Source organism: Trachemys scripta, chromosome 15 (genome assembly GCF_013100865.1).
Source record: "Trachemys scripta elegans isolate TJP31775 chromosome 15, CAS_Tse_1.0, whole genome shotgun sequence".
NCBI classification, from domain to species: domain Eukaryota; kingdom Metazoa; phylum Chordata; order Testudines; family Emydidae; genus Trachemys; species Trachemys scripta.
The window spans coordinates 26,590,089-26,603,429 of NC_048312.1; the positions used below are offsets into that span (position 1 = coordinate 26,590,089).

The 13,341-nt window shown below is 48.0% G+C and overlaps 1 protein-coding gene across 1 annotated transcript in view; it reads left to right on the top strand.

Moving 5' to 3' along the window:
- The window catches only part of AIFM3 (apoptosis inducing factor mitochondria associated 3), a 93,595-nt gene that overhangs the window by 50,475 nt on the left and 29,779 nt on the right, over window positions 1-13,341 (top strand). Inside the window, exon 10 of the mRNA XM_034791414.1 lies at window positions 5,032-5,123. Coding sequence (XP_034647305.1) covers window positions 5,032-5,123 — 92 coding nt within the window. The remainder of the gene's footprint in view (window positions 1-5,031; window positions 5,124-13,341) is intronic.

Below are 13,341 nucleotides of genomic sequence, written 5' to 3' on the forward strand. Positions count from 1 at the left end.
GCGGGGCTAGGGGGGGGGAAATGGGCAGGGCCAGGGCCAGTGGAGGGTCCTCTTTTTTTATTTATGAGATATGGTAACCCTAAGAAAAAGCAAACGCTAGCTTTGCTAGCTGGCACTGTCAAATTGCCTCTACAGAAATATTACCAAAAGCTGCATCAAAGCCCTCACTTCATAACAAGATCCCAGCGGGATGTCGCTATTCAAAGCTGCCATTAGCTTGGCTAGCAAATAGCTACAAGATGGACGCTCACTGCGGCTGTTCTCACACTGAACATGCTCAGTGGAACCCCAGTTCCTCTGGCCCACATTTAAATGCCTAACTCCTGTTGAGAGGTGGGGCTTAGGCCCCACCCCTCTTCTTGGTATTTCCTATTGGCTGGTTTATGCAGCTGTCTGCTCAGCATGCTGGCTTTTGTAGCTCCCATTCTTAGCACCGAACTCTCCCTGTGCATTGTGGACTCTGACAGCTGGCCTAACTCGCTTTAATTTAGCAGCGATTGTTCAAAAGCATCTCTCTCCTGACCACACCGGGCTCTCTTCACTACCTCAGGTGACCTTTAGGGATTTAAGGAAGGGCAACTAAAATGATGCAAGGTCTGCACAGATGGAGAGAAATTAAGACAACTGACAGCAAGACTTGGAAGACCCAATACTTGGGGGCGGGGAAAATCCCTTAAAACTAAAGAAGTAAAAGCACTTTGTGGAAAAAGCGAATGCAGCTACTGTCCAAACGGAGAGGGTAGGGGATTAGTGGAAAAGTCTTTCTAGACGCAGCAAAGAGTTGCCACTTCCTTTAAGTAAAACGTATCTGATTAATTGAATTAACGGGTTTTAACGAGATGACAGGTGATACACATCTTGATTAAACAAATGAATGGGGAGTGTATTGAGATAGAAAACTCAGCAATAAAATAGATAGGGAACATGGGAGATACCTAGCTGTAGAACTGCAAGTTTCTGCAGCAGCCAAGTTTGAAATCTCAGGTAGAAGCCAGGAGAACAGATCTCAAGAGCCTTTGAAAGAAAACAACCTGTGGCAGCCTGAAAGGCATGTACTTGCTATTTTATTACACCAGTCTGGCAGCCGAGCCAGCTCTTGTTTCTCACTAGTGGAGGCAGGAGCCTAGAAATAAAATGTTTATACGTGAATGGTCCCAGCTAAAACCATGGCAAAAATACCAAACTGACCCCTGAGCTACAACACGTTCATAGATCCCTAGGCCAGAAGGGACCAATCTACATAACACAAGCCAGAGAACTGCCCCAAAATAACTCCTAGAGCAGATCACTCAGGAAAAACAATCCAACCTTGATTTAAAAATTATCAGTGATGGAAAAGTCACCATGACCCTTGGTGAATGGTTCCAGTGGTTAATTACTCTCATCGTTAAAAATTTACCCCTTATTTCCAGTCTGAATTTGTCTAGCTTCAGCTTCCAGCTATTGGATTGTGTTATGCTTTTCTCTGCTAGAGTGAAGACCCCCTTGTTAAATATTTGTTCCCCATGTAGATACTGATAGACTGTAACCAAATCACCCCTTAACTCCCTCTTTGTTACGCTGAATAGAATGAACTCTTTGAATATGTCACTATAAGGCAGGATTTCTAACCCTTTAATCATTCTTGTGGCTCTTCTCTGACCCCCTCTCCAATTTATCAACCGCCTTCTTGAATTGTGGCCACCAATACTGGACAGAGTGTTCCAGCAGTGGTCTCACCAGTGCCAAATATCTCTTCTCCTACTTGTGAGTCCCCGGTTCATGCATCTCAGATCGCATTAGCTCTTTTGGCCACAACATCGCATTGGGAGCTCATGTTCAGTTGGTTATCCACCATGACCCCCAAGTCTCTTTCAGAGTCACTGCCTCCCAGGATAGAGTCCCCCATCTTGCCAAACAGCTGATGGGTGGGTGGCTGGCGGGTGCTGAGCACCCATGATTTTTTTTTCTGTGGGTGCTCCATTCCTGGAGCACCTACGGAGTCAACGCCTATGCTGCTATTAGCCCTCACATATATGTCCCCCTTCTCCTCCATGGAATGCAGCCTTGGCCCATGGAGCTGCCATAAAAGGAGAGGAGTCCAGGGTGTGATCCCTGTGGATGGAGGGGCACTGATGTGGTCTTTACCTCCCCCAGCTCACCGTTACCGGGAGAAGGAGAACTTTATCCCGGCTGGCAGTTCTATTCTGGAGCTGTCTGTGGTCCTTTAAGGATTCCCACACAGCTGCCAAGACCTGCTCTGGACTTCCCAGGCTTGGGGAGGCTTTGTGCAACATGCTTCTCATGGGCCCAGGGGTGGGAGGCTGCCGAATAGGCGGGGGGATTACACAGCTTTGAAGCCACTGCACAGGGCCCCTTCGGCAGAGTCCTTGTTCTCCGCTCAGGATGCAGATAGTACTCCACAGCCAGACTCGGGCCGAGCCGCAGAGCAATATACTGCCCGGAGTCCACTGGGGCAAGATCTGCCCATGAGTCTAGAACTGTCTCCAAAAAGCAATCCAACGTGCTGGCAGGACACGTTCTCTCCAAACTAGATTGTCTGTTGCTCGTGGCTGTCACCCTACAGAAGTTAGGTGCTGAGCACTGCCACTCCATGCATTGCACTAGGAATTACCCAGCACCTCGAGGAATTGGACCCTGACTTAGACTCTTCCACTCAAGGCTGGTTGTATTATTTTACCAAGGATACCAGTCAGACCTATAGGGACCCAACTGCCTTCTTTTATCAGCCAGTTTCTCAGGTTCTCCTAAATTGCTTGTGGTTTTTCCAGAGTCAGTGTCAGCGATACAATAAAGCCATTAACTATTGTCTTAATACACTTGGAGGCAACTTATCCTGACTCTCTCGTACATCTAGATTTTCTAATCCTTGCCTTGCTTGCTTTTTGTTAAGTTATTTTTACAGACTCTGTCTTCCTACCTGTTCACGTTTCCTTTCTCGGCCCCTTTGCTGGCCACCGTAGTATGGTCAGCGAGTGACGCAGCGCTGCTGAGTGCCGGGGTGCTGATAGGCCCACGAGGTGCTTGGACAGCTCGTACCCCACGGCACTGGGTAGAAGAGACAAAACAGGGAAACCAAACTGTATGTTGGGCATAAACCTGGGCCAGGAACTTTATTATTCTATTTATGTGTATTACGGCAGCATGCCGAGGCCCCAGCCCCGGATCGGGGTTGCATTGTTCTAGGTGTTGTATACACAAGTATAAAAGACAGATAATCACTACCCCAGATGACTCATCTCTGACACTGGACCCATTGCTTTTTCCTTGTATTAATTCTCAGCATGTTGGGATCCTGTTCTTCACTTCCTGCTGTTTAATGTGAGGTCAGTAGCTTTTAAAGTTACCACCAACCACAGTGTAATTAAGGATGCAGCCCTGACTTTACTTTTATCACAAAAACCTGGTTGCATGACCTTGCAGGACAGGTGCTGGCTTAGCTGCCACTTGATCAAAGACAATGCGGTTCGTGCTAAGGAACAACTGACCAAGGGTCAGGGTGGATTCTCCATCACTGACTGTTTTAAAATCAAGACTGGCTGTTTTGCTAAAAGATCCACACTAGGAATTATTTGGGGGCAGTTCTCTGGCCTTTGTTTTGCAGGGGTCAGACTAATGATCACCCTGGACCCTTCATGGCCCTGGTGTCTATGAATCTAGAAGGGGCGTTCAAGGAAGTGGTGCTGCTGTGCCACTTCCATCTGCTGCCTCAAATACAGATTTCCTGCTGCATTGGGGTGTGTGTGTGTGTGTGTGTGTCCTGAGATGGGGTTAAGGCAGGACTAGTGTTACAGCAGAAGTTGCCCTACTGCACTAGGTTCCTGTCTGTGGTCACACTGGAATTGTCAAGGTTCTTTGCTCTTGGTATCTTTCACGTGCACACAGATGATCATGATGATTCTTGCAGGATAGTTCAGGATTTAATGGCTTGGCTGCTGTGGGAGAGGCCTAGGGTGAAGACCCCGGCTCGTGAGAACCAATCCAAACCAAAACCAATGAGGCTACTAGTCCCAGATGGGCTGGGCTGGGCAGAGACAGGACTTCTTCCTCCCCTGAATGTCTGCTCTCAGGGAGATCAGACCCACTTCTGGCTACTGTCCCTGGCAGAAGTGAGGGTGGCAATCCTGCAACCCCCCTACAACAGCTTTGTGACCCCCCACCCATGTCTCCCTTTTGGATCAGGACCCCCACGATTACAACACCATGAAATTTCAGATGTAAATATCTGAAAACGTGAGATTGACTAATTTAAATACCGCGTGACCATGAAATTGACCAAAATGGACCATGAATTTGGTAAGGCCCTAAAATGGTAAAGAGCCTATTGTGAGTGCCTTCTCAGTGAACTGATCAATACTACAGACAGCTCTAGGCACATGCCTTTAGCCTAGGGTGACCAGACAGCAAGTGTGAAAAATCAGGACGTGGGGGGGGGTAAATAGGAGCCTATATAAGAAAAGGGCCCAAATATCAGGACTGTCCCTATCAAATCGGGACATCTAGTCACCCTACTTTAGCCACAGAAAATTGGTACACTTAAATAAGGGTGGTAATTTCCTCAAACTGTTGGATAGAGAATGATAGGTTGTCACAGACATAGCCGCCGATGTCTATAAAAATTGAACATTGAACGACACGTAGCGCTGAAACAAGTGCCCATTTTATAGCTGCCCCATTCAAAATGGGCCCACGGCTGGAATAACAAGTAGTGCTGCAGGCAAGTCTGTCTGAGCTGCCTGGAGACTCTTGTCCAGAACTCCTCCAGTCTCCGCCTCCTTTGCTTTCACCAGTACTAATTGCGCCCTGATTTTTTTGAGCAACAAACTAATTCACGATGAAAACCAAATGAATGAATTGGTTGCATGAGCTAATGCAATGTGATCCATGGAAAACTCAGCCCAGAGCAGCAGGCGAGGCTGCCAGCGTGCTCTGAGATGAGACCAGTCCTTTGCCCACTTGGAGCTAAACTCTTTGGTATCTCAATAAGCGTCTCCGATTTTGCCCCGTAACGTTATTTAGAACTGATTGCAGGTTGCGGCTGTGGACATCAAGAACAAGATAGCTGTGTTCAAGGATGGATTTAAGATGGACTATAACAAACTGCTGATAGCAACTGGAAACACGTAAGCTACGAACAAATGTAATCCACACCAAGACAAATTCTACTCTTATGAGAACATAAGGAGCTTGTGCCTAGGGATAAAGGCCTAGACTCACAAAGGTACTTGGGCATCAAACCTCCAAATGTAGGGCCTATATCCCACTTTTCATCTCCATTGTGACCCACAAAACTCCTACTAAACCTTGTAGGTGCCTCAACTCACGAGGCACCTACATTTTTTCCAGTAAAAAAAAAAAATTATCTTGATCCATATTTCTGCCTCTGGGCAGGCACAAGCTGCCTCCCTCTAGGTGTTTTGAGACCTATCTCCCACCTGAGCCCAAGAGCAATTCGTTAACTGGGGGCAGATAAGCATTTAGCCCCCTTATCTGTGTGCAGGCCCGGTCAGGTAGGTGTGCTCAGAGCACAACAGCCAGTGAGAGGGGCAGGAAAGGAGGATCTCCCCAACTCTTAGCCCAGTGATTAGGGCATTCACCTGGGATGTGAGACCCCCCAGCTCAAGTCTCCCCCCAGCCTGATGAGAAGGAATTTGAACAGGGATCTGCCACCTCTCAGGTGTGTGCTCCAACCATTGTCCTAAGGGCTATTCTCTTGTGGGGCTCCCAAACTCTCTCCTGTTGAAGCTGTGCCACTGTGGATAAACCATTAAAGAAACACTGGTGCACGGAGACTGGATCCTGGGTGATGTACTAGCTATCAGGAGAGTGAGTCTGTCTGTCTGTCTCTCTCTGGCGTCTCCCTCTTCCCAAAATTTGCCTGAGGCAGCTAACTCGAAAGAGGGTTTACAGCTGAGAATCACTAGCTTCCCAGCCGCTCCGACTCCGACATCTATCTCCAGGAAAGGGGCGGGGCTTAGGACACCTCTCTGGTTGGCATCTCCCATTGGCTAACTTAGGCAACGCCCTGCCTAGCATGTTGGCTTTTGTGAACCGCAGTCTAAGGCACCTGTCTCTCCCCATTCAAAGATAGCCTGGGAGCCTAACTCAGACTTTGATTTTCTAGGTACCTCAAAATACCTTTGTGAATCTAGGTCAAGCAACCGAACATGGGAACTGACGTAACCATTTGAATGGGGAATTTTTGTTTGCAAGAATGTTTGCGAAAAAAGAAAGTGGGATTGTGTGGATCTATGAATCCTGGTCTGAATATGACTAGCCAGTCAGGCTGGAAAGGTTGGTGCCGCCAAACCTGAAAACTGTGTTTTGGAGCAACCAGGAAGCAAAACCAATATCATGTTAGGCAGCAGGAGTTGTTAACTGTGCATAGTGACTACCAAAGTCCTAATTGATGACCAATGCACAGGTTAAAATATTGTTCACAGAAACTATTTATGAATTATGAATAAATGTGTGTAACCAAAGTATCAGTGGGTAAATCATGAGCAGAGGGGGCAGGGGTTCAAATACATCTCCCATTGGCTAGCTTAGGTGGCTCCCTGCTCTCAGTGCCCTAACCATGGGGCTAAAAGTTATGAGAGAGAAGTCCTCCCCCTGCTCCTCCCCCATCAGTCTGTTTTGGGTGAACTCACCCAAACCAATAAGCAGTTTCAGAGCATGCAACGCAGGTAGCCAAATGCCTGTCTCTGCCTGGTTTGTGAATGTGCGAGGGCAAAATGCAACTGGCTCCCACTTGGAGCCATGTTGTTGAAACAATGCGCCACCTAGGCCATAGCTGCTTGCATCTATACTGACCATTGTGGGTTTGTTCACATCATACTACTTGAGAACTAGAGCTGTTAAGATCACTTCTTTTACCCTTTGAAGGCTATTTCTTGATTTGTCCCCCATAGCCATGATGTGTTGGACTTTAACAGTTCATTCAGTAGTTTTATCATTGTAGAAATCTTGTAGGTATCGAACAAGATATTTACCATCCCCAGTACGGGACTTAGTTCTGCTACATTTGTTGGTGTGTTCAATTCTCAAATTGCTTTTACTTTGTAAGGGCTTGGACTGATTCCGTTGCTGTTTAATATTTGTCCCAAAAAACTCGATTTGGGGTAGGCGGAAAACACACTTTTCTTTGTTTAGCTTCAGTCTGGACGGACTGATTATGCTTGAACATCACTGAAGATTTTGTTGTGGTCTTCCTTCAAAGTCCCATATATCAAAATATAATCCATGAAAACTACAACTCCATTTGTTCATTAACAGTTCTGCCATTTGTCTTTGAAAAATTTCAGATGCACTGGAAATCCCAAAGGGTAGTCTTCAAAAGCAAAATCTCCCAAAGGGTGTGATAAGTTGAGTCAATTTACAACTCTTTGGCTAAAGGAAGTTTGCCAGAATCTGCTTGAGGCATCCAGCTTGGAGAAGACTAGTTCCTTTTGCTTTGGGGAGGAAGTCATCCAGTATTGGGAGTATATATTTTTCTTTCACAACTGCTTCATTACGTCTTTAGGGGCCACACAGATTCATATGTTTCCATTATTCTTTATAACCAATATCACTGGGGCACGCCATGCTGTTGGCTCAGATTTTCTTGATAATGCCAATTTGTTCCAGTCTCTCTAACTCATTTTCCCCTTTATGAAGCAACAGGATAGGAATCCTGCAAAGTGTGTGTACACTACATGGTTCAGCATTTTCTCAAGTTTATTTGTGCTGGATCTCATTTCAAAAGTCCAGTATCATGAAATTCTCTGTCAAGTTCTTTTGCCTTTCTTACTAAGGCTGCCACACTGCGGTTGAGAAGACTTTTGGTCTTTGATCATTTGATCACATGCACTCTGAATGCATAGCTTTTGTCTTTGTAAGCTGTTTCTGTGGTGAGCTGGCCCATGCAGTTCAGAACATCTCTGGGGCTACTCAAGGCCATGTCAGGTGACTTCAGCTTTGTGAAAGGTTGAAAGTGACTGCAGGTCCCTTCTGAGATGACAGTTGTGTCTGCTCCTGAGTCAGTTTTAAAGTAAATAGTCATTGCATGAATATTCAGTTTCACTTTTCAGGCTCTGCCATCACACATGATAGATCCCAGAAACAATGGCTCATGATTGTCTGTAATATGAATCCACTCCCTGACTGCTTTGGTACGGCAAACAGCTGCAAAATGTTCATATTTTTTGCATTTATTCTCTATTGCATCTTTAGCTGGCTATACATATTGAGCTGGGAAATTTTCCACATCTTGTGCATTAGGTCTGAAATGCCTTGTAGTTAATCTAGTACTCCCCTTATAGCTGCAAGGCTTTTATGGTAATGACTTTTAGCATTCATGTTGTCCATGTTTACAGCCTCCAAGTTTCAGGTTTTTCAGGTTGCTCCTGTCTTTTGTTCTGCTGTTTGACTAGTTCAGAGTGCTTTACTATCTACATAGCTATGGGTAGTTTTAAGTCTGTCTTTTATTGTGGTTGCTGAGAGGTTCTTGTCAGTTAACCCAATAACCAGCCTGTTTCTGATACTTTTATGGTTTGTGTTCCCAAAATCACTTATCAGCCAATGCATTATAAAAGATTCAAATTTTCTCTGTTCCTGAATTCTCTTGTGAAAACATGCTCTTTCATAAACCATATTTCTCTGAGGTATAAAGTATGCATCAAACATGGCCCAAACTCTTTTTCATAGTCATCTTTGTGACTCTTCAGTAAAGTCAAAGGATTTAAAGATATGCTCTAATGGTTTCCCCGAAGCATAAATTAAAGACGATACCTGGATATCTCCAGGGTCCTGGTGGAATTTTGTAGCAAGGTGAAATCTTGCAAAATGTTGCTTCCAGTCTGTCCATGATGCAGCTCCATCAAAGCTAACGTTCTCTGGAGCACTGAAGAGTGGTATGAGATCTGACGACCTTTATTTGTGCCCTCTGTTTCCGCTCTCCTCTGGCACTTGCTTACTTCTGACACTATGTCATGTACATCTTGTACTCAGTACAAGCCTGACTGCTACTAGCAAGTCAGGCTTCTGTCCCAGATATGGACTGTCTACAAACCTTCCTTCCCAAAAAAAACCACAAGATGTGTTCACTATAAAATCCTTTAATGCACTGCCAGGAAGGAATGGCTGTTGTGAGCTTAAGGTATGTAACACAGGGAGCCACCTAGTGGCTAAACAGTATAATACAGTTTAGCATTCCATTTCACAGTTTCAGTCTTAACTATTGTGTTGCTTTCATGAGTAAAAGATTGCTCCTATCATAGGCACCAACTTCTCTTGGCGCCGGTGGGGGCTCAACCCCCCCCCACCCCCGCCCCCCCCCCTCTCTTAAAAACGTTCCGGGGGGAATGGTAACAAAGGTTAAAATGTCCGGGCTTTTTTTCTCCCTCGCCTCCCTTCCATGCAGAGTGCGGCTGCTGATTGGGCGGCTGGGCCGATTGACCCGCTCCCATTGGCCTCCAGCAGCCAGAGCCCTCCCTTGCTCCCCCCTCCCTCTGTCTGTAGCCCTGTGTAACACACAAACCGACCCACCTGGCAGCGTGTTTTGCAAACACGTGGAGCCAGAATGGTAAGGGGAGTCGGGGGGGCAGTCAAGGAGCGGGGGAGTGTTGGCTGGGTCCCCGGCCTCCACCTGCCCCCCCTGCGCCACCCCGTGCCTCCCCTTCCCTGGCTTTCCCTTGCCTGCTTGTACTGCCAGAGCCAGCAGCAACTGCTGTCTGCTGCCCCCGGGTCCTAGCATCCCCCATCCACTAATGGGAAGACAGGCTGCCCTTCCACCCTAGCCCTGAGCCTCTCCAATGCCCCAAACCCCTCAGCCCCAGCCCTCATCCCCCCGCACCCTAATCCTCTGCCCCAGCCTTGAGCCCCCTCCTGCATCATGAACCCCCATCCTCAGACCCACAGCCCTCACCCCTGCATCCCCTCCTATCCCCAAATTCCATCTCAAACCCCCTCCCCTTCCCACACACCCCCTCCTGCCCTCAAACTCCCTCCCAAAGCCTGCACCCCCTCCCTTTGCACCGCCTCCCACCCCCAAACTCTATCCCAGAGCCTGCACCCAGCACCCCTCCTGCACCCTAATCCCCAGCCCAGGACCTGCACCCCAGACCTCCTCCCCTCACCCAACCCCCCTCCTAGAGCCTTAGGCGGGGGGGGGTTCTGGGCACCAAAATTTCTACAACCCTGCCACCCATGCGAGTGGATAAGGGTCGGGGTAGTCAGGAGACAGGTAGGGTCCTGGGGGGGCAGTTAGGGTGGGGGGTTCTCAGCAGGGGGCAGTCAGGGGACAAGAAGCAGGGGGGTTGGGGTTTTGAGGAGGGCAGTCAGGGGGTGGGAAGTGGGAGGGAGTGGGTGGAGGCTGGGCAGGGGCAGGGCTAGGGTGGGGCTTCCCCTCCCCCCCAGTGTCCTCTTTTTTGATTGTGGAAATATGGTAACCCTACGCTCCACCCCCCTTCCTCCCAGAGCTTGTGCTGGGAGGAGAAGCAGGGACACCGTGTGCTCAGGGGAGGAGGTGGAGGTGAGCTGGGGTGGGGTGGGGGGGGCAAGGAGGGGAGCTTGGCTGCCGGTGGGTGCAGAGCACCCACCAATTTTTCTCAATGGTTGCTCCAGCCCCGGAGCACCCACAGAGTCGGCACCTATGGCTCCTATGAGTGTGTTTTGCAGAATTAGACCCTAATTCTGACCTGGAAATAGGAGGACCCTGTTTCAGGATGAAATACCAGAATTTCTCTGGGACAGAAATACCATTTTCTGAACAGCTCTAGATCTGAATGTGCATCGAGAGCAGGAATATATACGGGAAGTGACTAAGATATGGAGGCTTGCCAATAGATGTTATGGGCCTGAAGGTCATGATACAGAACCCTGAGCCCTGTACTGTAAGCCATACTAGTAGATTTACCTTTCGCATGTATGCCCTTAACATTCACATTTCCTGGTTTGTGAGTGTTTAAATGTACAACATTAACCCTGCATTAATGTAGCTTCCTGCCTATGATAGCATTAGGTATGTATAGTAGCACAGTGGGACAATCCACACCAAGATATGTGGTCAAGATTGTACCCCTGAAACTCACAGACATGCGCAGATTTCCCTTTCCCCACCTCTGTGACACCATCCCCCCAGCTCACTGGGCCCCACATAACTCTTAAAATCTTTTCCATACATACATCCTGCAATAACCATGACCACCAGAAAGTTCTTAGCATTCGGCAGAGACCTCAGATGCCCTGCCTTTGGTGAAACTTCATGAAGATGGTGACGGTAGGGGAAGCATGCCCATCTGGGCATGTCTTGGCATACAGACTAGGAACTATGTACCCTGGGGCAATTGGGTCATAACACCTAACCCAGGCTTTGTGACTCCCAGTGATTTTTTTCCAGGCATCTAAAAATTAGGCGGGTGATACTCAGCATTGTCATGCCCAAGTTTCTTTGGGAATCTAGTCCTAAATGTTCATCTGTTACTATATTCTTTGAAAATACTTTTAAAACCCTTATACGTAAGCGCCTGGGTAAAATTTTCAAAAGCACCAAAGTTACTTAAGAGCCTGAATCCCATTTTCAGATGTAATTGAAGTCCGTATCTGCCTAAGATCCCCTAGGGCTAGATCCACATATAGACTTGAGCGTCACAAAGCTGAGCATTGCAATGCCTAATTTTTAGTTGCCGGCCACCCAGCAGACTCCTCAGCCCTGAGTTAGGTGCTGTGGCAAATGGCCAACGCTACTGTGGCTCCAGGTGCTCTGGTTAACCTGTAGCAACCTCTCCTTAGTCCACAGGGAATAAGGCTCTGCTCATCCTGGGGCTTACATACCTCCCCTCTATCACACCTCTGCTGCCCTCTGGCCCTGCTGTAGCACGGTGCCCACACTCCCTATGCAATGCAGGGGGAGAGTTAGGGGCCTAAGAATGGGATTGGCAGACCCCAGCAAGTGGAATGGGGAGCCTCCTGAGCTAGCCAATTAGAAATGCAGAGGAAGGGGGTGGGGCTTAACCTAACTTTGGGCTGGAGGAAAGTGTCTGTCTCCTGTGGGGACTCGCAGCTGTGACCCTTTTCCTGGTGCTAAGTGCCTGAGCAAGAACAGACTTTCTCATGGAAAAACCAGAGATAGAGCCCATAGCCCAGTGGTTAGAGCACTCACATGAGCATACGGCAGGAGATCTCTTCTCAAACACTTGATGTGGAACAGGGACTTGAACTTGGGCATCCTACTTCCCAGGGCAATGCCCAAGTCACCAGTCTGGGGGCTGTTTTGGGATGTCTCTTTCTCAATTTCTGTTCTGCTGTGTATAAGTAATGACACAGGCATTGCTGCAGCATTGGGTCCCAGAATCTCACGTTTCTCTAGTTGGTAATTATGATTCCAGCTCTTTTGGTACTGGAGACAGGGCCGGCTCCAGGCACCAGCCTGGCAAGCAGGTGCTTGGGGCGACCGCTCCGGAGAGGGGCGGCACGTCCAGGTATTCGGCGGCAATTCAGCAGACGGTCCCTCGCTCCCGCTGGGAGCAAAGGACCTCCCGCCCAATTGCCGCAGTAGATCACGATCGTGGCTTTTTTTTTTTTTTTTGGCTGCTTGGGGCGGCCAAAACCCTGGAGCCGGCCCTGACTGGAGATAATTCTGAAAACTGGACCAGCTGTCACTGAGGCAGGGTCCTGTGCCTGAGTCTGCAGAAAGCCTGAAACAATAGTTCTAAAAGATGTGAACTGTTTCATTCATTTCATTCAGGATCCCTGGGGCAGCTGCAGTAGTTGACATTTTTTTCAGGATGCCACCAGATTCAGCATTGCCGCTGTACAATTTGTTGTTCTGCTGCAGTGTGGCTACAATCTCTGCACCCCAGCACCATGCCCCTTGTCACTGGCACAGATGGAGGGAACTGGTTTGGGCCTGAGTTACTGAGCCCCAGGCAGTCTGGAGAGCATAATGAAAACACCCATCTTCAGAAGTAACCTGCTGCCATCTCGCTCTGATAGCAAGGGCAGGTCAAGCTTAATCATGAATACAAATGAATATGTTACATTAAATGGGACAAACATTTATGAGAGAGAGAACCCCTCCTGCTTGACATCACCAGCCAATCAGTAACTGCTGGGGATCAGAAAACTTTCTCTGTGACCACCTCTATTACGGAGATTTTACATTTTATTTTGGAGATTGCAAGAGCTGGTAGTGGCCGATGTCAGAGAGCAGGCTGGAAGATCACTTGCAGTTCTATTAGACAGTGCGTTGGCTCCTTGAGTCGCTCTGTGCTGCGCTTGCAGAGACATGTTTAGTAACAGAAAGGATGCAGATAAGAAAACCCCAATTGAAACCTGACAAAACCTTTTCCTGAATGTGTGTTT